The sequence below is a fragment of the Cydia splendana genome, chromosome 18, assembly GCF_910591565.1.
Source record: "Cydia splendana chromosome 18, ilCydSple1.2, whole genome shotgun sequence".
Lineage (NCBI taxonomy): Eukaryota > Metazoa > Arthropoda > Insecta > Lepidoptera > Tortricidae > Cydia > Cydia splendana.
Window position 1 is genome coordinate 7,849,557 of NC_085977.1, and position 26,394 is coordinate 7,875,950.

Here is a 26,394-nt window from a genome sequence, read left to right on the forward strand (position 1 = left end):
TTGTATTCATGTGCATATCTCTTTATATTTACAGGAACATAAATACATTTATTTATGATTAGAATACACAATGCTTACGTTTACCGAAACACTTTTTACATAAATAGTAGTTTTAAGAAATTGGAACAAAAAAGTTCTATAAAAGCTCATTTATCCAAAGTGAATTTTTGCAGTCTACGTCTTCTCAGCTCCTCCGCGTCGGCGTCAGTCTTCTCTCTGCAAAAAAAACATGTACTTCAGTTTATATTGACTTTAGTTTGAATGGAGCTTATGGAGCATACTTGGATAAGTATTAGTCAGATTCCAATGAGGTTTTATGCAAACAATGAGGCTCCACTTCACATAAAAGCTGTCTGTCTGTCATCGCCTCACATAGAGGCACATTATTGTTGGGCAAGATCCTCAGTCATCAAGTGCAATGATCAGCTAAGCATATAAAATTTGTATTTTGTCCGTACCTGTCAGTATCTAAAGCGGCAGGTCGTAGGGTCGGCGCTTGGGACGCTTTGCTAGACGAAGGAATCGGCGATGGCGGCCGCGGGCTGCCGGAGCTAGAAGTGCTGGGCACCACGTCGGGCTCGGTCTTTGGCGTGGGAGCGGATTTCGGAGCCTCCGCGGGCTCGCCGGATCTAAACATTAGAACATATAAGGAAAAATACAAGAATAATTCGATTAGTGTGTTGCCAATTAAGAGGGGCCACCCTAGCGTGCTTCGTTACACTGTAACGCACGTGAGATTACACTAGTGAAAGCTATCTCTGGAGACTTTTTCATAATTAATAACACACCATCCGTATCATAATAAACAGATAGCAGATGCAGTGGACCTATCCAATTTCTTTGTCCAATGTATATTTTGTTTCACATTTTGCTTAATGAGAGAGTGAGACGCAATGACATTGGACAGATGGAATACCACCCTAAGTAACTCACAAGTCAGTTTGCGTGGCTACGTTGGCACTGTTCTGCGGGTTGGCGACCGCGGAGTACTGCTGCATCAGCAGCACGGACGCGTCTAACATCGCCTGGATCTCACGGAGCAGCTGTCAACATATTGGTTTATTTAGCCATTTAAACATATAACACAATCCGTTATTTTACGGTAATAGACTTATAGTACAAACTAACAAAACTAGGTTTCATTGATAAATATTTTTTAATCAAGAAAAGAGTCACAAAAGAGTGACCTAAAGTAACTATCAGTGAGGGCGGGAGAGTAAAGCGAATGACCGTATAGTTTATAAACATATTATTCTTTCTCTTGAATATTAACATCAAATTATGCTCGTAACGTAACTCTCTAGATCTAGAAGACGATTAATAAAGTAATGTCCAAAAACTTCGAATTCGCACGTCCAGAAATCACACTATTTTATTTATTACATTTTATTTCTTTTTAAGCTTCATAAACCCGAAAAGAAACCTTAGCAACATATTTTCTAAATAGAACGTGTAGTAGGTACTGGCAAGAACTTTAAAGAGTAACCAAAAACAAAAAACATAAATAAACTGACCAAAAGCCGCGCCTCAACGTTTCTCCTCTCGGTGCCTTCCAATCTTCTAAGTTCGTCCTCGGTGAGATTAGCCAGCGCTGCCGGCCGCGGCGGCGGCGGCGGCGCGGCCCAGCCCATGCCCATCGGCATGCCCGGGATACCCATGCCCATCATTGCTGTTGACAACACATCTGGTTATTGACGCGAGTTGACTTTAATTAGTAATTATAAATGGGATAGTAATCATAAATGAATACTTTTCTGTCCCTACTCATAAGTTAAGAATTTAGTTTAGGAACAAATATTTGTGTTCATCCATCACACAAATATATGCCCTTACCGGGATTCGAACCCAGGACCGTCGGCTTCACAGGCAGGATCACTACCCACTAGGCCAAACCGGTCGTCAGATATGTAAGTCATACACACAGACAGTCAACAGAAAATAGGTACATACATACTAGTATTAACTTTCGGGAACAGATTGGCATGTATTACTTAGCATGGAACAAGGAAGGCATGGTGTTTACGTGATGTTCGGTTGGGTGTGTGATTTGAGCTATTTTAAGACCTAGCCAAAGTGGAAAATTACTATGACGGTGCGGTCCTTGCAGTGGTAGCGGCGTGGTGAGGGCGCGCAAAAATTTCAGGCGGCAAATACGGAGTTTTGAGTACTGGAAGTATGATACGCCGGTAATTATACTCACGCGGCGGCATGTTGGGTTGCGGCGGCGGCGTGGCGTCGTGCGGCGGCGGCGGCGCGGCGGCGGCGGGCGCGGGCTCGGGCGCCGGCGCGCGCAGCACGTTGAGGCGGCACGTGGGGCACGTCTGCTGCCGCTGGAACCACAGCCGGAGGCACGCCGCGTGGAATATGTGGTTGCAAGGGAGCTTCTTTGCGCCTGAAAGTATGTAGGACGTAAATTTTAAATTGTGTATTAAATACACCTTTATACACATCGTATGAGAGTCCCGCTCGCTACCCGAACCCCCGAATCCTCAGATTATTTATCCTTTCTGGAAGTTCGTGAGAATAATTATGTGCGCGAACTGCATATAACGTTGCTTTAGACAATTTTTGCATAATTAATGTACACAGTTTTATGTATGTCAGACTTTGTAAATTATGAATGAACACACGTTGCAAAAAGTATTACGTACCTACTTCATTTTTTAATACAGGTATAGCATAAAATAGGTATCCGTTTTTTTAGATAATCTAAAGCCACCGCTAAGAAATAAATAAGGCACATTCTGCAGTGCGTGCATACCCGACTGACCTTCTAATCTAAATTATACTCAATCAACAGATCATTTGCGAAAACTATGCGCAAAACGGTTTTAAACTGATCATCCATGCGTTTCATAATATCTACAAAGCCACAAGCACGTTCGAAACCCCGAAAAGATGACGCATACATTAATATGCACCAATTGTTTACGTCATATTTAGGCTAAACTCCGATTAAGAGGATAGTGGACGCGACCGCTCTCCAATCTCCATACAAACATAGTTCCCATTTTCCTCTTTGGATATTGATATTATAGAAAATATTTTTCCATAAATCGATGTATATTAGCCATAGCTATGCATTGCTATACCTATATATATAGTCATGATGGTTAACATACTTACATCAAATTGTGGGAACTACTTTTCCATGGAGAAACGAACTTCCACTTCCCTCTTAACGCCGTAATCTGTATACAGCGTCACATTGTATGCGAACATAACAATATTTCTACACAACTTAAAATAAATATTATAACACAATATAAAACTAATCTACCTACTCCCACACTAAACACTTTTACAATTTGTACAACTACTTAATTAGAATTCTGATTCTGATACTGAGTTATTCAAAATACCCTTGAATAAAAAATAAGCTTAAAGAAGGCCCGGCTTGTTTTCGAATTTGTATGACGTCCCTCCACTTATGTGCACAATAACACACTGTCGTTCTCAGACAACTTTGACTTTAGTGCATCAGGTGTAGGCGGTACATCGCAATACGATATACACTGTTATTATGTGTGTCGTTAATGGCGAGGTGCTGTTCTAGAAAATATCAAAATTGATTCTTAGCGGCAAGCAAATAAAAATAATGATTATCGAATCTTGGTTTTGTAACACGGCTGTTTGGTAAGGGGGTAAAATAATAAATGAAAAAGCTCCGGCTTGTGGAAAATGGAAACAGCCATGTTAACAAAATAAAATAAAATTAAATTTAAATTAAATTAAATAGACTAAATGGTGTCTTGCTGTAGGAAAGCTAAGAGGAGAAACAATTAAACAAAATTTATAACTAATTAACTTTATTAACCTAATCAGTTACTGTAAAATGCTCAGTGGTAAAGCTGGGTCGCTTCACAGGTTCTAGTTATAAGGGATTACACCCATTAATTAAAAACTAAAAACTAAATTTCGAAATACCTAAGTTTTATGCACCAGAACTTTCAAAACTTCAAACTGAATAAAATTAAATCATAATTAACCATTTTAAATTTGTAGTTGGCGGCGGATGCCACTCAAAAGTTATGCAACAGACCGACCTCAAAAACTGCTGCTGGAACTGCAGCAGCGGGGAGCGAACTCGCCTTTCCCCGGGAAGCTGGCCGCTAACCTGGTTGGAGCCGGCCGCTGTAGATGGCGTGGTACAGATCCCACAGCCTCATATTACAACTTCTAAACATCTTCAAATGAATTCCAAAAGAAATCGAAAGCTCTTCCAAAAAAAATTCACAAGCTCTTCAAAAAAAAGTTCACAAGCTCCCGGCTCCTGTAAACCGAGAAATGGGTACATTAACCGACGCCTTAATGGCCGCTAAAGAAAATATGAAACAATTTGAAATTTAGCTCACCGCACTGGAAGCTGTTAGGACTTCTGGCGGAGCACTCCCAACCCTCGAGCAGGAGTCAACTCTGTAAAGAACCAAAAACCTGGTTAAGGACGAACCCACAACGTTTCGCGCCATTGTGGAGTTGATCACCCCTAAATTCCATTTGTACTTACTCAGTGGAGCACACCGAAGGACTCGAGCTGCTTCCAGCATTTCGACCAACATGGCGAATGTGTGGTCTCACCACAAATAGTATTCATGCGAGCGTGCGTCCCCGGAGGGGTCCACACATGAAATGTGCATGTCATCTCAAAATGACCTCCTCATATGTTGAGTACAAAAGGCCAAAACAAAAGTAGGGTGCCAATCCCTTGAAGACACAAATCCTACGAAAATTCTGACTGATTTATTTAACAATTCACTCCTGAGCCTAAGAAATATATTTTACCAATAAATCTAATAAAGTTTCATTTCAGAGCCCCCTTTTTGGAGTCTGTAATTCCTATGTTTTATTTAACATCTAAATTCTCTCTTACCTAAAAAACATATCTAAATCATACAAAGTTTTCCTGGAGTGACAACCTAAATATCTCAAGTTTTAATTATTTTTACTCGTATGACAACCCCGACAACAGATAAGCATAAAGAGGTGCATCTGAATGCAACAGATTATGCAAATAAGTGCAACCAATCGAGTTAGTTTGGGATATTGTTAAAATCATCGAAATAAGAAAAGGAATTCAACCCAAAAATATTAATTTAAAATTTAAGAAAATGTCTACGTTATAATACCCCCCTCCCCGATTTTAAGGTTCAACGTAAGTGAACCGCTCGCTGTCCTCAGCGACTTGCACCACTAACACAAAATGAGGGCCAGAAAACTAATCTACTCAAAAAACTGATCTAGAAAACCTAGAATCTCAACAAAAGGTCTGACGCAACTTCGAGATTCAAACTTACCAAAAATGCTCAAACAAACTACCCCAAAATCTAAAAGTGAAATCATACAAACGTTAATCAATCTAAACAAACTGCTGTTCTGACCGAACAAAAAAATCTAAACAACATCTCGAACCCACGTCAACACCACGGAAGGTGAAAAAAAAACTATGCGGCCAACTGCGCTGCACATAGAAAAAAACCTCCGTCTATCCTTCCAACCCGTAAACAAACTGTTGGCCTTCCCAGTACAACGCGATAAAAGCTTGTTGTGCTGAGAAAGCCAATTCCAACCGCCAGGACCGATGTTCAGCATTCATAGAAAAAAAAACTCAGCTAGACCGGGCGAAATGAGACCTATAGTCCACTAACTATAAGCCTTCAACTAAAACCTTCGTTGCAACCCTACCGGTTGAGGACACTAAGGTTTGTCCCAACCCTTCAGGTAGACAACAATCATCAAAGAACCCTAAAAAATCCAAAACGGCCCTTTGAGTTGGTAAGGTACACCTGTCCCCACTCAACTCTCCGGAATCAAAAAAAACCATACCAAAAAATATGAAAATATGTGACGTTCCACGGGAAAAGGTACCTTATGAGGGTTTCTAGTTTCGGAGATATGAAATGTTTTGTAAAGAGGTGAAAAAATGCTCAATTTTTTTTTATTGTGTGATCTGCAACCTTAATGCGTAACGTTTGTTTACCTGTTTTTATTTTTGTTATAAGTTAGTTATAAGCCTAGTAATGTCGTCTCAGAGTTTAGTAGAAAAGGTACCTTATGGAAAAAAGATTGAAAATTCCCAAAAAAACTAGTCAATACGGGAAAAGAAGTTTGGTAGAGAACTGTATCAGCATTCTGCAAAACTAATTTGATAATTTCAGTTCTGGTTGGGGCGCCTCGCAAATATTATAACCGTACATAGACCGACATCACAAATCCAAGTAGCCTGCTATTATACCAAAGTTACTCTCGTCAAGTCTTTCTTAACTAGAATAATCTTCATTTGGTTTGGTCGCATGCAGTAAATCAGCCATTGGTTTGCTGAAAAATGCCAATACCCGACGCATTACCTTATGGAATATCTGAGGTCATTGAACCTCAATGCCGCTTATCTTCAATAGCAACCGAAATATATTATTGATAAGAAATAGACGATTTATACCATTACCAAAATATTATTAGTTTATCCTAACTGTTCCATCATCATCATGCCTCATCATGTAACTTAATCACAAGGTACCTTTTCATTACATACAAATTATTGGTCTTTTTTAAGATTATTATGACGAAGAACTAATTAAATTTGGGGCAGTTTAATGTAAATTAATATTTTCTATTCATAAAAGATAAACTGTAATATGATTGATATTTTGTAGTGATGTATTATTAGATTTATTTCCATAAGGTACCTTTTCGTAAATGTATGGAGCAAATACTGTTATTGTTATGTAAGTTTAAAGTGGCATAAGGGGTTAAATATAGTATTTATTTGGGGTTTGAGGATTTATTTCATTTGAATGACAGAATTTCTTTCATATGTGCTCAGAAAAATTGAATGTGTCTCACATTAAAAGTAAAAATATTCAATTTTGTGATTTTATATGAAAAAGTCAGAAAATATATTTTCACCTCTAAATCGGTATTGTTTTTTGCTTAAACTGTCTGTCAGTGTCGTTTTCTAATAGATAAAATTTAAATCTTGAGAGCTCATTGCAATCAATCGTGAAAATGAAATAAAACTTTATTTTCAAGAGATTGGTTAGTATACACATAAATCAGTCGATATCAAAAGTTTATATTTGCATTACAGAACAAGTCGCAATATTTTTTTAATCTCAGATATATAAGGTATTATTATTTGTAGTCAACTATGTAACTTACTTCAGGAACATAGTTTTTTAGGCGGCTAAACTTAAAACTTCTCTATCGTAAAGTTGCTCATTTCACAACATTATTTTCAAAAAATCATATCTCTGTAACTACGCAACCTAGAAGGTTGATCTTTTGTGTTATCGATAGCTTATTTATTGTAGATTACTGGGGTATGCATAACTCCATACCCGCCATAAGGTACCTTTGACCGTGGGACGTCACATATGGTATACTTAAACAAAACGAGGTACATAACATAGCAGGTGAGTGGTTTGTCGTCCTTGGCGGCACGACGACTGGTACAAGACGAGGGATCGTGCGTCCAAGGATAACTCCCCAAAACTCTCAAACCACACTAAACCTAAAAAACTTCAACCATTTGGCTGACTTGCATTGCGGTAGCAGGCGTAAAAAGGTGGCGGAGACACCGTGTGCCGTTCCAACGCCTTCAAAAATGGCACATTGGATCGTCAACACGATAAAAAGAGGTACCAAACCAAAAGGGGTACCGCGGTCGATATGTCCAAAAAAGCAAGAACCCAATTTAAAACAGCCCCTCAAAAATGGTAACTGCTGGGTATGAACCCCATACCGACCAAAAGCGTAGCCACAAATACGCAAAATTGCACAAAACCGTGCTCGAGTGTGGTCAGCACTCGAAACCTACTACCGAAATCCAAATTTGCCATGTTAAGGACTCGCTCTGACCTTAAAAAGTGAGCAAGTTGTTTCGCCCCAAATATACTTCACACACTTTACCATACCATACCTTTCATATCTCATCTGTCGCCCCTACCATACTTCACGCATTTCAAATCCCGTTCTTCCATCCCCAAACAAAATTAGTAGTGAATACAGTCAGTGCTGTTCACCACGTACCGTGCATAAAGTCGTGATTGGATATTTTACCATAATACCCAACACTCCAAACGAGACAACCGTGAAACTAAACGTTCTTGTGTAGGCGAGGCCTTGGAAAATACCACCTCATTGAAAACCTACCAAAAACTTGTGTCAAAATCCAAAACATGCCACGAGCCTTATTCGAAATTCCCGCCAAATCTCAAAACGAGATTTTAAACTAAAATCAGCCGAATTAAAAAAAACTACTTCAAATTAATTTATCTCATTAAATTTGAGTACTAAAACCTGACTAAAACCAAATCTCGTAACGTTCTAAACCAAAATAACTATATTGTATTTAACTAAATAAATATCAATATTCAAACAAATTTCAAAATCACATTTTTAAAAAAAAACGAGCGTTTTTTTAAACGCCGAACTCGTTACGAAATAAAGAAAACATTACTAAAAATTACGCGTTTCCGAACGCACCCTAGTGACGTCTCTGTGTTTAAAAAAAAAACAATTTTATGTATTAAAAAAATTACTTTGCACATTAAACTAAATCACAAAAGTAAAACTTTGGTTGTAAATACCATTCTATATTTGGAAAATTACCATTTAATATGAAACACAAGTCGTAAGTTGTGTGGAGTACCATTAAAAACTCGAAACCGCTAAATAAATGTCGATTTCAGCGACTCAAAACTCGACTCAGAGTTAATCGAAAACTACCAAAAATACAGGTAAAACACTAAATTATGAGATCAGGAGTCATCTTATTTCACACGATTATCCCTCTCCCTTCAAAATAAACGCTAAATGTCATTGCAAAGCCAAATGAAATAAACTAACCAAAAATGTATTTCATACCTCAAAATTTAAGTGAAATTGTTACAGATTACATCAAAACCGTGCTGACTTTGGATATATTACCACTACAAAAACAAAAAACATCCAGCCATTTCTACAACTGGACAGCCGGATCACAGGAATTGCTAATTTTGAAAATTAAATGATGTCTATAATTGTTCTGGAACTGAATGCGCTAGCACGCCAAAGAAGAATATCTTCAATCTTTCAGAAGTTTAATTCACTATGAAGCACCACAAGAAGCTTGCCGGACACTACTGCCAGACCATGCTTCTATAATAAACTGGTTCCCCTGCGGCTATGCGGAGAGCTCTGAAAAACAAAATGCCGACACCGCTTCCACAGCTGCTTGGACCTAGGATAAGCTCCTGATTGGCATTGACCTTCCTAAATAAATTATTATCAATAAGCTGTGAAATTGAGTGTTGCGTTTCAACTTTAATATACTAAATATGCTACTGCATTGAAATTTCTGGTGCTTCATGTTTACAACAAATGTGCTGTGTAATAAAATGAAATTAAATTATGTTAATTGTGTTAACTATTGTTTTCCTTAACAATACTTGGTATGTGGTGAAATTACTATGCCTTTAGGCTTAACCGTACAAAACAAATCTCTGTGTAAAAAGTTACAAAATTTATATACAAACTATTGAAAAAAGTGCAGTTCCAGCAAACATATAAAAATAATAAAGTGACAAGTTTCTATTAAAATTCACAAATCTTTCTCTTAAAATATGAAATTCTAAACTAAATACAAATATTACATGTGATCCCAAGTGGCAAAATTGTGTTCTCTTTTTTTATGTTATAAAATACAACATCTTTATTTTTAATTGAAATTAAAATGTTAGATGTGAAACCAAACGAAATACTAGTGTCAAAACTTCAAAATAGTATCCAAATTGACTAAAAATGCAACATGTGCTTTGACATCTGTCAAGTCAGCAAAATTTTATAACCTCAAAATGTGTCATACAAAGTTCAATCTTTTTCAGAAATAATTACATGTAAATGTGCACAAAATTCAACAGAAATGTAGGCAAATGCCCAAAATGTGGTATGCAATACCTAAAACATCTTTGCAATGTAACAAAATACTCTACAAAAGGTGAGTTAAACAAAATGATTTTCTGGTGCATAAAAAACATCTAGGCTTTTCCTCCAGCAAGTAATTATTTAAAAACATGAAAATCCTTGGGCGCCATTGTAACACGGCTGTTTGGTAAGGGGGTAAAATAATAAATGAAAAAGCTCCGGCTTGTGGAAAATGGAAACAGCCATGTTAACAAAATAAAATAAAATTAAATTTAAATTAAATTAAATAGACTAAATGGTGTCTTGCTGTAGGAAAGCTAAGAGGAGAAACAATTAAACAAAATTTATAACTAATTAACTTTATTAACCTAATCAGTTACTGTAAAATGCTCAGTGGTAAAGCTGGGTCGCTTCACAGGTTCTAGTTATAAGGGATTACACCCATTAATTAAAAACTAAAAACTAAATTTCGAAATACCTAAGTTTTATGCACCAGAACTTTCAAAACTTCAAACTGAATAAAATTAAATCATAATTAACCATTTTAAATTTGTAGTTGGCGGCGGATGCCACTCAAAAGTTATGCAACAGACCGACCTCAAAAACTGCTGCTGGAACTGCAGCAGCGGGGAGCGAACTCGCCTTTCCCCGGGAAGCTGGCCGCTAACCTGGTTGGAGCCGGCCGCTGTAGATGGCGTGGTACAGATCCCACAGCCTCATATTACAACTTCTAAACATCTTCAAATGAATTCCAAAAGAAATCGAAAGCTCTTCCAAAAAAAATTCACAAGCTCTTCAAAAAAAAGTTCACAAGCTCCCGGCTCCTGTAAACCGAGAAATGGGTACATTAACCGACGCCTTAATGGCCGCTAAAGAAAATATGAAACAATTTGAAATTTAGCTCACCGCACTGGAAGCTGTTAGGACTTCTGGCGGAGCACTCCCAACCCTCGAGCAGGAGTCAACTCTGTAAAGAACCAAAAACCTGGTTAAGGACGAACCCACAACGTTTCGCGCCATTGTGGAGTTGATCACCCCTAAATTCCATTTGTACTTACTCAGTGGAGCACACCGAAGGACTCGAGCTGCTTCCAGCACACAGACCAACCCCTATAGACCGACCTTATAGGACGACTCGCGGTCACCGCCCGTATGGTGTATAGGTCAAATATAAGATTGTTCGTGCGCCGCTCCGATCAGTTGCGCCCAAGGTTACGACCTGTTAGCAGTGTGCACGAGTCTAAGAAAATAAATCGTAAACTATTGAATTCATTGGGAAATCATGGGATATTGCAGCGTAAAATGGTGTGGCAAGTCATCTAAGACATCTACTTACGAAACAGATGGAATAACATCCCACAGGAAAGTCAAATTCATTATTTCATTGAATAATGTTTCTTGTCCGCGGGGTTCATTTTATACTGGTCAGTAAGCAGAGGCGAAGTATGTCCGTCCCTTTTCGTCAACTTGAAAATGCAATGCGCTATCCCTTTCCCTTTCGACTAGTGATGTGACGATGATGGTTTTTCAGTTGCGGAAACTTCGTGCTTCGTCATACCGTATTGTACCATTTTAGACATAATATATAGGTAATATGTTGTGTAAGTTTTTTAGAATCCTCTAGGCCAGCGGAGCAGTTAGGCCGCATGTCACGAGATGGACCTGATGATGAACTTCAAAGAAGTGCGAGGGCACTCGGTGTTGGTTTGTGATAGACATATGTTGTATGGGTTTTTTAGAATCCTCTAGGTGAGCAGTTAGGTCTCATGTCACGAGATGGACCTGATGATGAACTCCAAAGAAGTGCGAGGGAACTCGGTGTTGGTATGTGATAGACATATGTTGTATGAGTTTTTTAGAATCCTCTAGGTGAGCAGTTAGGTCTCATGTCACGAGATGGACCTGATGATGAACTTCAAAGAAGTGCGAGGGAACTCGGTGTTGGTTTGTGATAGACATATGTTGTATGGGTTTTTTAGAATCCTGTAGGTGAGCAGTTAGGTCTCATGTCACGAGATGGACCTGATGATGAACTTCAAATAAGTGCGAGAGAACTCGGAGTTGATTTGTAATAGGCATATGTTATTGGTCCATTTGAATCTGTTTTCAATACAACCTTCTATGACCTTAATAAAGCGGACAAAAGAAAGTAATTGTATGAGATTTTGGCGACACTTTTTTCTCGTATCGAAAGAGATTGCGATTCTGAGTGGAAATAATATAAAAATTCTAAACTTTACAATTCATGTTCTGGGTACTTTAAGCAGAAATGCCCTAATATGTTAAGTAAAAAATTCAGGTAGATTGTTAAATTACTTAATGAAATATTAAATTAATCAATATAATTATTAAGTAAGTTTACTCTAAGTATACTAAATTGGTAACAATTTTACCACAATAAATTTCGGTATCACTGGTAGCAGTACCCACTACCTGTAATGAACATGTCCCATCCCTACGCTTGCACGTGTCAGCGCGCCATGTTTGAAACGACCAATCGCAACGCCGTGAGCACCCCTCCCGCACCTCACAGTTTGGTGATTTGCGTCGGGAACAAAATGGCCAATATTAGGTTTCTAGAGGCGGTGTTCTGTGTTCCAGCATTTCGACCAACATGGCGAATGTGTGGTCTCACCACAAATAGTATTCATGCGAGCGTGCGTCCCCGGAGGGGTCCACACATGAAATGTGCATGTCATCTCAAAATGACCTCCTCATATGTTGAGTACAAAAGGCCAAAACAAAAGTAGGGTGCCAATCCCTTGAAGACACAAATCCTACGAAAATTCTGACTGATTTATTTAACAATTCACTCCTGAGCCTAAGAAATATATTTTACCAATAAATCTAATAAAGTTTCATTTCAGAGCCCCCTTTTTGGAGTCTGTAATTCCTATGTTTTATTTAACATCTAAATTCTCTCTTACCTAAAAAACATATCTAAATCATACAAAGTTTTCCTGGAGTGACAACCTAAATATCTCAAGTTTTAATTATTTTTACTCGTATGACAACCCCGACAACAGATAAGCATAAAGAGGTGCATCTGAATGCAACAGATTATGCAAATAAGTGCAACCAATCGAGTTAGTTTGGGATATTGTTAAAATCATCGAAATAAGAAAAGGAATTCAACCCAAAAATATTAATTTAAAATTTAAGAAAATGTCTACGTTACAGTTTCACATTCAACGCATGATTTGCTTATGGTATTTTACTTTAAAACAGCTGTAAAAAAACTGGACACAAGTACAACACAACGAATGATAACTCCCGTCCTCCAAAAGTACATACGTAAAATCTGTGTACGTAATATCTCAACGTGTAATGTATGAAAATGTAACAACTTGTTCATCCTTGAATAACAATTAACAAATTCAAATTACATATGCGAGATTTCACTAACCTTCAAATAACACACAAAATTTAAAATAAATAACACCAACTATTTACAGTATTTACGATAAATTTAAAAATGAATTTCACTTTCATTTGTTTCATATCAATAGAGATTGCTTGACTAGGTGTAAATTATGACGTGGACTTATTGGATTGAGTCAAACGATAATGGCCTTTGTACGGATGCTATAAGGCTGTGTACACAAGCACGCCAAATATGTTATCTTTCAGCGATAATTAAATATGTAATGAGGAGTTTTACCTCTTTAAAATCATAGCAAAAATTGTTATTGAACGCGCGTTGTCATTATCGGGTAAACAAACATTCTTTTGCATATATTTATTTATTGTTTATTGAGAATTGCATCACTAGTTGATCGTTCGGGTAAACAGGTTCATATATTTATTAAAGGTATATGTTCCGTATTCCGTATTCAACAACCCCTTATAATTTCGCCATGTCCGTCTGTCTGTCCGTCCGCGGCTTAGTTCAGTGATTATTAGTTGTCGGTATTTTATTCTGCAATTGTTGGTTCCAAAGACAAGAATTTAGGAAGTGAATCAATGGTAAGGTAAGGGGAGGTAAGACTATAACATAGTTTATTTTGCTCGGGGGAAGACAAACAGTATGAGGATTCCATACAAGTGATAGTCTTACCTCACCTTACCTTATTTACCTTAATTTAGCTGCGTGCGTTCGGTAGGTGAACTAATTGGTTTGACCTTTGAGAACAACACGCTAGGCTACAAGGCGGAGTCGGCATTCGTTGGGGGTTTTACACGGTAGTCCTATCCCTGGTTAGTCCGTCATCGCTCCCCAGGGCCAGGTGGCATGCGTAAGGATCGTACGTAAGAGTGGTATTCCACCTATCCATTTTTTTTGTCCAATGTGTATTGCGTCTCACATATTGCTTAATAAGAGAGTGAGAATTTGAAGAAATTGGACAGGTGAAAATACCACCCTAATTGATACACTCGTTGCGGCTGCGAGCATTTCAATCAATCAATCAAATAATTTAGCCATTAATTCAGCCTACCACAGTATGTTCAACTGTCCATAGTGTTTAAGTTGCGGATGGCGCCCCAATACTACCACGCCGTAGTATGATGAATTGATGATATGATACATGACTAACATACATACAGTGATATGAGTATCTTACCAGTATGCATCTCCTCTCGACAGATGATGCACTCGTTGTCGGCGGCGGCGAGCTCCTCTGCCGTCGCGTCCGGGTACAGGGTGTTCATGTTGCGGATGGCGCGCCGAGATAGGACCACGTCGTTGTAAGCCTTCTTGAAACTCCTGAAAAGTTGGCAGGCTTCAATTTGTTGTCATGTGATTTGCTAAAGACATCTCAGTAAAATAAATAATCGTTGAACATAAAATGAAAATATAATAAAAAATCTGGATACGTCTTACAAGTGCGTCACCTTGCAATCTGTTTCAAGAAATTGACGTGCATAATATATTAGAACTTATTCCTGTTAACTTTTTCTAATGATAGTGTTTTTAGACGACAAACACTTCTTTTTCTATTTCAAAAATGGTTTTTAAACTCGTATCCAGAATTAGGTAGAGTACCTAAACGAATGTTTTTATGTGTTATCTTTATATGAATGAAAGATCCTTTTTTACGTGACTGGCGCCATCTTTATTTTGCCAAATATATATTGATACCCGAGCCAGCGAAGATTCCAAAATTGAACCACGAGTGTAGAGGTTTTTATACCTGACAGTTCAAATATGACTGATCAGATCATTGTTGAGAATTAACATTCTCAGGTCTTACCTCATCGTCTCATACATGGGGCGGAATGCGAAGAGAGGTAGAGTGTAAATGCGGACCATGATGGCCACGAAGCCGATGTACAGCAGCACCTTTAGGAAGTTGATCGCCAGGTCGGTGTAGAGCAGCACGGCTGCCTTGTTCTCCCAGGGCGCCTCCCAGCGCGAGTCGATCGCGTGGAGGCAGTACTGGAACAAATACCTTGTTTAGGGTGAAATTGAAGGTTTGCCAGCGAGCAATGGAGCGCAACATTCTAGGTGTCACAAGGACAGATCGCATCCGAAACACTACATTGCGCTCCAAAACACGCATAGCTGACGTGGGCGGTCTGCCAGACTGAAGTGGGACTGGGCGTGTCACGTCTGCCGCATGCATCCGGATAGGTGGGCTAGTATAGCCACCCAGTGGATGCCGCAAAAGAAGCGCGGACGTGGCAGGCCCAGACGGAGATGGCGTGACGACTTAGACGCCTTCATAGTAACTGGCCGGAAAAAGCACTACAACGGGAGTTGTGGAAATCAAGGGGAGAGGCCTTTGCCCAGCAGTGGAACACTATAACGGGCTAATTAAAAAAAAGCCATACTCTGCGTAGTGACTTTATAGGTCACACTGAACAACTTTTATTATGGGACAGATGCCGAAATCGCAAAAAAAATTTTGCTGTCCCATGGAATTCAGCGGCATCACATCAGCCGAGAGACTCAAAAGGCATGAGATGCAAATATTTTCGGCCTCGTGTAACACATACAACTTTTTACATCATCCATAGAACAACTCAGATGACTAAATAAACTTTTATAAATTACGCAATATTAAAACTGTTAGTTAAAAATAAACCCAGAGGACAAAAACCCAACAAAATAAAGAAAAACTGGACAAGTGCGAATCGGACTCGCCCACCGAGGGTACTATTTAGTATTTGTTGTTATAACGGCAACAGAAATACATTATCTGTGAAAATTTCAACTGTGTAGCTATCACGGTTCATGAGATACAGCCTGGTGACAGACAGACAGACGGACAGACGGACAGTGGAGTCTTAGTAATAGGGTCCCGTTTTTACCCTTTGGGTACGGAACCCTAAAAATGAAAAGGAACACAGTATTTTTTCCTGTTTTCTCGAAATTTCTCAAGAAAAAATATTTCCAATAACCTAATGCCGAATTAGTCATGTGTCAAAAGCCAATAAGTGGATAATGAATATTGATGAGAATTGAAAACATGATACAAAATCAACAGTTATCTAATTATGCTAGAAAAGTCTCCTTTAATTTAGAATTGTGAAAAAAATGTTACTTGGATTATGCAAGAATCCTTGTCACCTATGTAATGAAATAGAATATTCTGTACTCATTATATTTGATAAGAAGAACCAAGATATACCAACTTATGTTACCACTTTGATTTACAAACTTATTTATAACAAGTCACTAATATAAATTAAGTTAAGAGCGCTCTTACAAGAAAAGTCGAAATAATGCAAATTTGATGATACTAGTCGACGAAATTCAGGACTTTGCGCTCATTATTAGAAACAATGAGTACGTGTTCCAGTAAAAGCGTCTTCTTATCTTTATAAATATCGTTGTAAATATTAGAAAAAGGACTTATTAAATTAGTAATGATTTTTTTTCTGATGGTCGTTTCCGAAAAACCCCGTGAAGCACTGAATGGCGAGCTCTTATTTGGAAATGTTGAGAATTTTACTCTGCTAAACCTGGCTATTTTGTATTACTAATACCCTGTACTTTAGGCATATCAAACTATATTTTTCCTACATACCTTTGAGAAAGAGAAAATCAAAGTAAAACGAACTCGATTTTCTCTCCGAAACAAGTGTCAATTCCTACGAAAATCTACTTAATATCGAAGTCATTTTCATACTCAAGCAATCTGCAACGTTTGCTTATACTATTGGTATACATTAGTGTTTATGAAATTCTACTATAATTTTTTGGCAATTTTTTGAAAACTACTCTATATTACCGATGACGCGCGCTGCGCCAGCTCAGTGCCGCGGCAGAGCTTGTAGAGGCAGGACGTGTGTCGGTCGGCTCCGCACATTTTCAACGGCGACGACGAGGTTTTTTATCATTGTGTGCGGCGGGCGCCGTGTAAAACGCTATACTGTGTGCGTGTAAACCGCAACGAGAGACTTTGATCCTAGCACCGTTTTTATAGTATTATAATTTATAATGGTACAGTTTAATAAACTACCGGACAGGATTAAAAATATTTGAAACGACCTGACATTCTATATGTATTTATTTGACTCAAGATAGTTTGACTCAGGGTCTGATGATGGAGCCGGAAGGTGGTCACCGGTATCAATCAACCATGCAACTAAACCACTTCGTGTTTAGGCTCGTTTTATTCATCTCAACAAGATCTTTGACACAAGATAGTACTCAGGGTCTGATGATGGAGCCGGAAGGTGGTCACCGGTACCAATCAACCATGCAACTAAACCACTTCGTGTTTGGGCTCGTTTGATTCGGCTCAACAAGATCTTTGACTTAAGATAGTACTCAGGGTCTGATGATGGAGCCGGAAGGTGGTCACCAGTACCAATCAACAATGCAACTAAACCACTTCGTGTTTAGGCTCGTTTTATTCGTCTCAACAAGATCTTTGACTTAAGATAGTACTCAGGGTCTGATGATGGAGCCGGAAGGTGGTCACCGGTACCAATCAACCATGCAACTAAACCACTTCGTGTTTGGGCTCGTTTGATTCGTCTCAACAAGATCTTTGGCACAAGATAATACTCAGGGTCTGATGATGGAGCCGGAAGGTGGTCACCGGTACCAATCAACCATGCAACTAAACCACTTCGTGTTTAGGCTCGTTTGATTCGTCTTAACAAGATCTTTGACACAAGATAGTACTCAGGGTCTGATGATGGAGCCGGCAGGTGATCACCGGTACCAATCAACCATGCCACTAAACCACTTCGTGTTTAGGCTCGTTTTATTCGTTTCTATAAGATCTTTGACACAAGATAGTACTCAGGGTCTGATGTTGGAGCCGGAAGGTGGTCACGGGTACCAATCAACCATGCAACTAAACCACTTCGTGTTTAGGCTCGTTTGATTCGTCTCAACAAGATCTTTGACACAAGTTAGTACTCAGGGTCTGATGATGGAGCTGGACTGTGGCCACGGGTACCAGTCTACCATGTAACTGAACCACTTCGTGTTTGGGCTCGTTTGATTTGTCGCAACAAGATCTTTGACACAAGGTAGTACTGAGGGTCTGATGATGGATCCGGAAGGTGGTCACCGGTACCAATCAACCATGCAACTAAACCACTTCGTGTTTGGCTTCGTTCGATTCGTCGCAACAAGATCTTTGACACAAGTTAGTACTCAGGGTCTGATGATGGAGCTGGACTGTGGCCACGGGTACCAGTCTACCATGTAACTGAACCACTTCGTGTTTGGGCTCGTTTGATTCGTCGCAATAAGATGTTTGACACAAGATACTACTCAGGGTCTGATGATGGAGCTGATGATGATAGACAGGTACCCATCGGCACCTTCGCGCTCCATCATCAGATCCTGCCCTAGTAGCATTTTCGTTGGGGCCCACGGTGCCAACGGTAGGGAAAACGTTGGGATGAGGTTCGTTCCGTAGCCAACATTAATTTTGTATTGGCCCACCATCGCATTTACCAACATGCCCAACAATGGGCCTTTGTGTATTTTGGTACCGTTGGCTAAACAACGATAATATTCGTTGGCCCAATGATGACATATATCGCATTTACCAACATTGGCAGTGGCAGTGATGCCCAACAATGGGCCTTTGTGTATTTTGCTACCGTTCGCTAAATAACGATAACATTCGTTGGCCCAATGGTGACGAATACCGCATTTACCAACATTGGCTGTGGCACGGATGCCCAACAATGGGCCTTTGTGTATTTTGGTAACGTTGGCTAGTCAAGGATATCATCCGATCGCCCAATGATGACAAATATCGCATTTACCAACATTGGCTGTGGCACTGATACCCAACAATGGGCCTTTGTTTATTTTGGTAACGTTGGCTAATCGACGATATCATCCGATGGCCCAATGACGACAAATATCGCATTTACCAACATTGGCAGTAGCATTGATGCCCAACAATGGGCCTTTGTGTATTTTCAATCAATCAATCAATCAAATTCTTTATTTCAGGCAAAAAATATACCCATACATAATTACAAACAATAATAACATCATAATAAAATTAAAAATAAACTTAAATATACATGTCAACACAATTACATTAAAATTAAATTAAATTGAAATTAAATTGAAATTAAATTGAAATTAAATCAAAAATAAATTAAATTAACATTAAAATCACAATAACTGTTTACATTAAATTATATACAGTGCCTCTAGATCCCATATGTAGGTCATTCCAGTGCCTCCAGAGTGTACCAGCGGGATTTCCAGGAATGAGCTGAAGCAGACTGTTGGAACTGTCACATACTCGGCGCATGAGGGATGCAGTGCGTTTACGGATTATCGCAATAAACGCGTCCACTCTAGCCTCCGCAAACATCCCCGAGGCGCTACAGTAACGTGGCAGTCCCATCAGCATGCGGAAACCATTATTGTATTGGACACGCAGGGCATTGAGGGTCTTTTTCGTGTAATTTGTCCATAGGCTGCACGCGTAAAAGGACTGGCAAAAAGCCTTAAAAAGGGTCTTTTTGACATCCCCGTCACACCGTGCAAACCTACGTGACAGCATGTTGCACCTTACTGACAATGCCCTGCGCTCCCTTTCTATGTCAGCATCATCCTGGAGGTCCTCGGTGACCCAGTGCCCGAGGTACTTGAACCGTGAAACTCTATTTAGAGGAACACCACATAAATATACAGCAGGAACTGACGTAAACTCCTTTTTGCCTGCCTTGAAAACGAGTAGTTCGCTCTTCTTGGTGTTGTACATCAGGCCATGGGCCACCGCATACTCCTCACAGATCTTTAACAGTTTGACAAGAGCGCTGATCGCCGGGCACAGCAGCACCATATCATCTGCATAGCTGATATTGTTAACAATGGTACCGCCAATTGAGCATCCAATACCCGTGCTGCTGAGCCTAGCGATCAACTCATCCATGTACAAGTTAAACAACCTGGGTGAGCTGAGACCACCTTGTCTCACACCACACGTTAACCGGTACATGTCTGAAAACGCTCCCGCCCATCTCACCTGGTTGGTTTGGTTCCCGTACCAATAACGGAAGAGGTTAACCACCCCCCTCGGAGTACTCGTACAGCTTTCAAGTTTGTCCCACAAAATGTCATAGGAGACCATATCAAAAGCTTTTGACAGATCCAAAAAACAGGCAAATATAGGCGTTTTATCATCGTTGTAGTACTGGACGGTATGCTTCAAACAGAGAATCGCACTCTCCGTTGATACATTAGGTTTAAAGCCAAACTGTGCATCGTGCGATTGGACATGTTTTGACAGCAGGCTATCAAGCAGTCCGTCCAGCACTTTAGCGGATACCGTTGCTAGAGATATTGGCCTGTAGTTGGATCCGTCAGAAGCATCTCCAGTTTTATTTTTGGCAATAGGCACCACAATAGTCCTCATGAGATCATCGGGAAGGTAACAATGGCTCATACATAAGTTGTAGAACATTTTGAGTACCCGTGGTAGGTGATCACCTGCATGCTGCAGATGCTCAATGCTGAGCCCGTCGTGTCCCGGTGACTTCCCTCTCGTCATCGACTGTATCACACGTTTAATCTCAATCTTGGTAACGTCAATCAATTTTGGTAACGTTGGCTAATCAACGATATCATCCGATGGCCCAATGATGACAAAAATCGCATTTACCAACATTGGTTGTGGCACTGATGACCAACAATGGGCCTTTGTTTATTTTGGTAACGTTGGCTAATCAACGATATCATCCGATGGCCCAATGACGACAAATATCACATTTACCAACATTGACTGTAGCATTGATGCCCAACAATGGGCCTTTGTGTATTTTGGTAACGTTGGCTAATTAACGATATCATCCGATGGCCCAATGATGACAAATATCGCATTTACCAACATTGACTGTGGCACTGATGCCCAACAATGGGCCTTTGTTTATTTTGGTAACGTTGGCTAATCAACGATATCATACGATGGCCCAATGACGACAAATATCGCATTTACCAACATTGGCTGTAGCATTGAGGCCCAACAATGGGCCTTTGTGTATTTTGCTACCGTTCGCTAAACAACGATATCATCCGATGGCCCAATGATGACAAATATCGTATTTACCAACATTGGCTGTGGCACTGACGCCTAACAATGGGCCTTTGTGTATTTTGGTACCGGTGGCTAAACAACGATAACATTCGTTGGCCCAGTGAGCACAAATATCGCATTTACCAACATTGGCTGTGGTACTGATGCCCAACAATACCAGTTGAGTTTGCTTGTGGCGTCACTAGATGGCGTTACTCTCTCCAAACATCGAAGTTATAGTTATTTTCTCGATTATTCCGGATATAATCATAATATTTTTTAAAAGTAACTTATAAATCTAATAGCTATAACTATAAAATTTATACATAAATTTAAAAAAATTGTATTTTACCAACATTTTCTCCAATTTAAAATACCAAAAAACAAATCTCAAAAAACATAAATCTCGCTTACGAAGTTTCGAAGTGCGGTTAGTATATATACAAATTAGAGTGTATAGTAAGTGTACTTGCTTCGGCAGTACATATACTAAAATTGGAACGATACAGAGAAGATTAACAACAACTGCTGCCTGGCCTAGGGCCTTCATGTGGATACAACCAATGCCTACCGTAGTGTAATTGTAATATTTATCAGCAAAGGCCCAACGTCGTATTACACAACCACTTACTTAACGTACGGTAACTGTAGGACTCGTAAACAAAAGCCCATTACATAATTAGACTGTAGGCACACTATAAATTACACAACTATTTACCTACGGTAGTATTGTAAGAATCCTACACAAGGCCCAACGTTAAAGTTACAATGTTGGCCCTTTGTGGGACAAGCTGTGTTGGGCCTTCAACCTGGTGCACGACTACCTACCGACCTACCTGACTTGCCGTTGGGTAATTGTTGAATTTGCAAACAGAAGCACAACGAAAAAATTGCCCTTTTTTATTTTTATGCAGTTGGCCCTACAGCAAGCCATACGGCCAAATGTAACAATTAACCAACCATCAAACAAATGTGTATAGGCCCAACCACGGCCCAACCAAAACCACCACCGTTGAATAATTGTATGATTTATTTAAATAGGCCCAACGAAAAAATTACTCTAATGGCCCTCTGTTGGGAATCTTCGGGAGGGCCTTTGACGAGGGCCCTCCAGCAAATCGTACGGCCAAATGTAACAATTAACCAACCATCAAACAAATGTGTATAGGCCCAACCACGGCCCAACCAAAACCACCACCGTTGAATAATTGTATGATTTATTTATATAGGCCCAACGAAAAAATTACTCTTATGGCCCTCTGTTGGGAATCTTCGGGAGGGCCTTTGTCGAGGGCCCTCCAGCAAATCGTACGGCCAAATATAACGGTTGCCCAACTAATACGTAAACAAAGGCCCAACAAAATCCCTACAAGAAAATGCTATTAGGGTGAGTACTACCTTGTGTCAAAGATCTTGTTGAGATGAATAAAACGTGCCTAAACACGAAATGGTTTAGTTGCATGGTTGATTGGTACCGGTGACCACCTTCCGGCTCCAACATCAGACCTTGAGTACTATCTTGTGTCAAAGATCTTGTTGAAACGAATAAAACGAGCCTAAACACGAAGTGGTTTAGTTGCATGGTTGATTGGTACCGGTGACCACCTTCCAGCTCCATTATCAGACTCTGAGTATCACCTAGTGTCAAAGATCTTGTTGAGACGAATCAAACGATCCTAAACACGATGTGGTTTAGTTGCATGGTTGATTGGTAATGGTACCTTCCAGCTCCATCATCAGACCCTGAGTACTGTCTTGTGTCAAAGATCTTGTTGAGACGAATCAAACGAGCCCAAACACGAAGTTGTTTAGTTACATGATAGACTGGTACCCGTGGCCACCTTCCAGCTCCACCATCAGACCCTGTGTATCTTCAGTGTCAAAGATCTTGTTGAGACGAATCAAACGAGCCTAATCATGTTACTACATGGTTGATTGGTATCCGTGACCACCTTAATCATCATCAGATCCTCAGTACCAGTTCGTTTTTAAACCCTCGTTGATACAAACTTTACAACCTATAGGTACCAAATGCAATGACGAAACATATGTAAATAAGCGAGTAGGTACCTATAATTTCTTTCGAGTAATATACCTTCATAAGTACAAGTATGGGGCTATTCATAAATTACGTCGTTTCAAATGGGAGAAGTGGGGGGGGGGTCTGGACATCGGATGATGGTAACATGACGTAGGAGGAAACAGATTCATCCGAAGCTTGATTTTTGGATGATTTGAGGGGGGGGGGGGGGGGGGTCAAAAATCGTCAAAAATAGATGACGTAATTTATGAACAGCCCCTATGTACATTTGCACTGCATTTAGTATTTTCGTACTTACCAAATAACAGTTTTAGAACTTTAAAAGTTAAGTACAGTTAGTGTTGTTATGGTTGATTTCAATATGCTTCGCGAAGGATCAAGAATGTTTAATCCATCATTGTAGTGCGAGTGTGGTAGAAGGGATCGGCGTACTGAGCTCGCACGGCGTGCCGCAGCGCGTAAAATACCTAAACTCGCTCAACGCCGAAATGTAATAGCGCTCTTAAATTTAATTTTACATGCTTCAAGGATCTTTGACAGCACCCCAACTTTCAATAACTGTTAATAGAACAGTTATTGAAAGTTGGGTTATCTAGTTAATTTAAAACTCACCTTAATCAAAATATTGGCAATCATAATAATGAGTATGCTGTATTCAAAGCCGAACACAAGCTGCACGGAGGGTCCCTTGGAGATGGTGACCTGGTATGCATGGTTGATGAAGTACAGATCGGCTTGTGCGAGCAGCATCAACAGGGTGAGGATCCTCACGTGGAACACCCAGCCGATAACGGGGCTACGCTCCATCTGGTTGTTTAAAAATAAATCTCTTATTGTTTCTTGTATCTCGCTTATATCTCTCTTTATTTATAATTTTAAGTATTGTTTATGAATAGATCAACCTGAATGAAGACTCAATAATAATCTGAATTCTGGTACAAAAATATGTGACGTTATCTATAAAAATAAGGTCCTTCTTGTCGATAGCGCTTACACCATTATATAGAATTATAGATACAATGCTGTGTGGCATCAACAATAAGGTTTTGATAGATAATGCCCCATATACACTCTGCAGGATGGTAGGCAGTAGGCAGAGCTAATATATCATTCAAAATCGAATTTAAGGCAAAGAGAGTACCCAAATGATCAGGTTTCACTTTTGTACTCATTTTAATTTTTAATTTCAGCTACATGAATTAATTAATTTTAAAGTTAGTTTAAGATAACATACTTAGATCTTAAAAAACTAATTAAATAATTATTTACTTTCATGTTTACTAATATTCCACTCTAAATTTATAGGTATGATTTGTATAATTCAACTCAAATATACTTACATAGTCAACCCTGTCTTCAGCCAGCCAGTGGAATGCTTTCAAGAAGAGAAGGAGTGTAAACAACGCAATGAACTTGGGATTGAAGTCATCTCTAAACACAGTGAACGCTAAACATGTTTCCGTTATTGCATACCACGACCGCTCAATCAGGTGCTGAAATAAACATAAATATTTAAGAAATCAATTCTAAATTTGAAGCATAACCCACTCATAACTCACTCTTTATAGGGCACTCATAGACATTATATGGCAAAAATCACCATTACATAAAATCATATTTGAGTATTCTTTTTTTATGCAGACATTTAAGAACTATAACGAGGCAATGATGCCTGAATTATGTATTTTTTTTATCTAGACATCTCTAAAACTTGCATATTTAATAATGGCTATTACTTTGACTTATATGTTTGTTAGAAAGAGACAAACCATATTTTAACTATGATTAGGGATTATTTAGGTTTTATTTTAACTAAGATATATGTCTAGATTATCAGTTGGTGGATAAACTCAAGCTTCATATTGTTTTAAGCATTAAAGGTCCAAAATAAAGTTTAAATTTAAGTTGCAAAAACCTCTTGAATCATTTTATAGTTAGAGAAATAGGTAGTTAGGATTGTTCAAGATAATAAGTATGATAATGTTATAAAAAGTCCCTATGCTGAGAAGAAGGTCACCGAAAACAAACTTATTCTGATAAACAAGATATTCTAGACCTAAAGTAAATAACTTTTATGTAGTAATGAAAGGATAATAGGTAAAGTGAGGTAATACTTCACAGATTGTTTATAAATAACAATGTTTAGCTCCAAAGCATTCTGAAGTAACTGCTTAAAAATAGATGTAATAAATTGTTACAAACTCACCTCAAACTCTGCAGGGCGTAGTTGCCCGAAGAATATTTTCCTTAATAGTTTTCCCACCAATAACACTAATATAAAGGCTTGCAAGTACATTACCTGGAGAAGAAAAAGCATTGTAAATTAAGATACGACCTGCCGGCCGCAAGGCCAACGAATATTATACCACACACTTCACTTGGCGAAGGCTATCGAGATGGAAAAGGTCATACGTTTGAGTGTAACGATTCAGTTATTAATTAATGTTGTTGGAATCTAATTGGATTTTAGTGTAATTAGGCGATGTAATTACTATAAATATTTTTTTGTATTGTTGCGTATTAGGAAACTTACAGCCATACTAGGATTAGAATTAGTTAGGTACACTATCGATGGGTAAAACTGTTTCTTCTGGTAGTAGGCATTGCCGATGACCACGGTCGTGAGCACGAGACTCGACACAGTTGCGAGTAAAGCCTTCATTTTGATCTCACTTCTGAAACCCTGCACACTGTAAATTTCATAAAGTATCTGAAGAATAGATTTTAGGCCCACCAAAACCGCTCAACTGTTAGCAAATACATTTTCAAAACATCGTATCGTATCTCATCGCTGGGGCAGAAAAATAATTTTGACGTGTTCAATGTTCATTGTGTCAAAATTTTGATACGTTCCAAAACCACATCATGCGCAAGCTGTAACATTATAAAATTAAATAATTGATTCTAAATCAATATAATTATTATCATTTTGGATATTATAATAGAAACTGTAAATTTGGATGCAGTAAAATATACATTAGAATCTTAGAAAATTCAAGAAAC

At 39.0% G+C, this 26,394-nt stretch overlaps 1 protein-coding gene across 1 annotated transcript; it reads right to left on the minus strand.

Moving 5' to 3' along the window:
• On the minus strand, positions 1–26,204 carry LOC134799460 (E3 ubiquitin-protein ligase synoviolin B). The gene is made up of 11 exons (XM_063771862.1): positions 25,925–26,204; positions 25,598–25,690; positions 24,732–24,884; positions 24,004–24,198; positions 15,093–15,277; positions 14,463–14,605; positions 2,201–2,392; positions 1,515–1,669; positions 934–1,043; positions 459–629; positions 1–216 (listed from the first exon to the last, which is right to left on the minus strand). The coding sequence occupies exons 1-11, from the start codon at positions 26,051–26,053 to the stop codon at positions 147–149; spliced, it is 1,596 nt and encodes a 531-aa protein (XP_063627932.1). The 5' UTR covers positions 26,054–26,204; the 3' UTR covers positions 1–146.
• Positions 26,205–26,394: the final 190 nt, after the last annotated feature.

What these genes read in the sequence shown, in the direction of transcription:
- LOC134799460 (XM_063771862.1), bottom strand. Translation starts at nt 26,053, where the DNA reads ATGAAGGCTTTACTCGCAACTGTGTCGAGTCTCGTGCTCACGACCGTG. An exon ending in TACGCCCTGCAGAGTTTGAG is followed by an intron (nt 24,885 to 25,597) that starts GTGAGTTTGTAA and finishes TGTTTATTTCAG; the next exon opens with CACCTGATTGAGCGGTCGTG. An exon ending in TCGAGAGGAGATGCATACTG is followed by an intron (nt 2,393 to 14,462) that starts GTAAGATACTCA and finishes ACATACTTTCAG; the next exon opens with GCGCAAAGAAGCTCCCTTGC.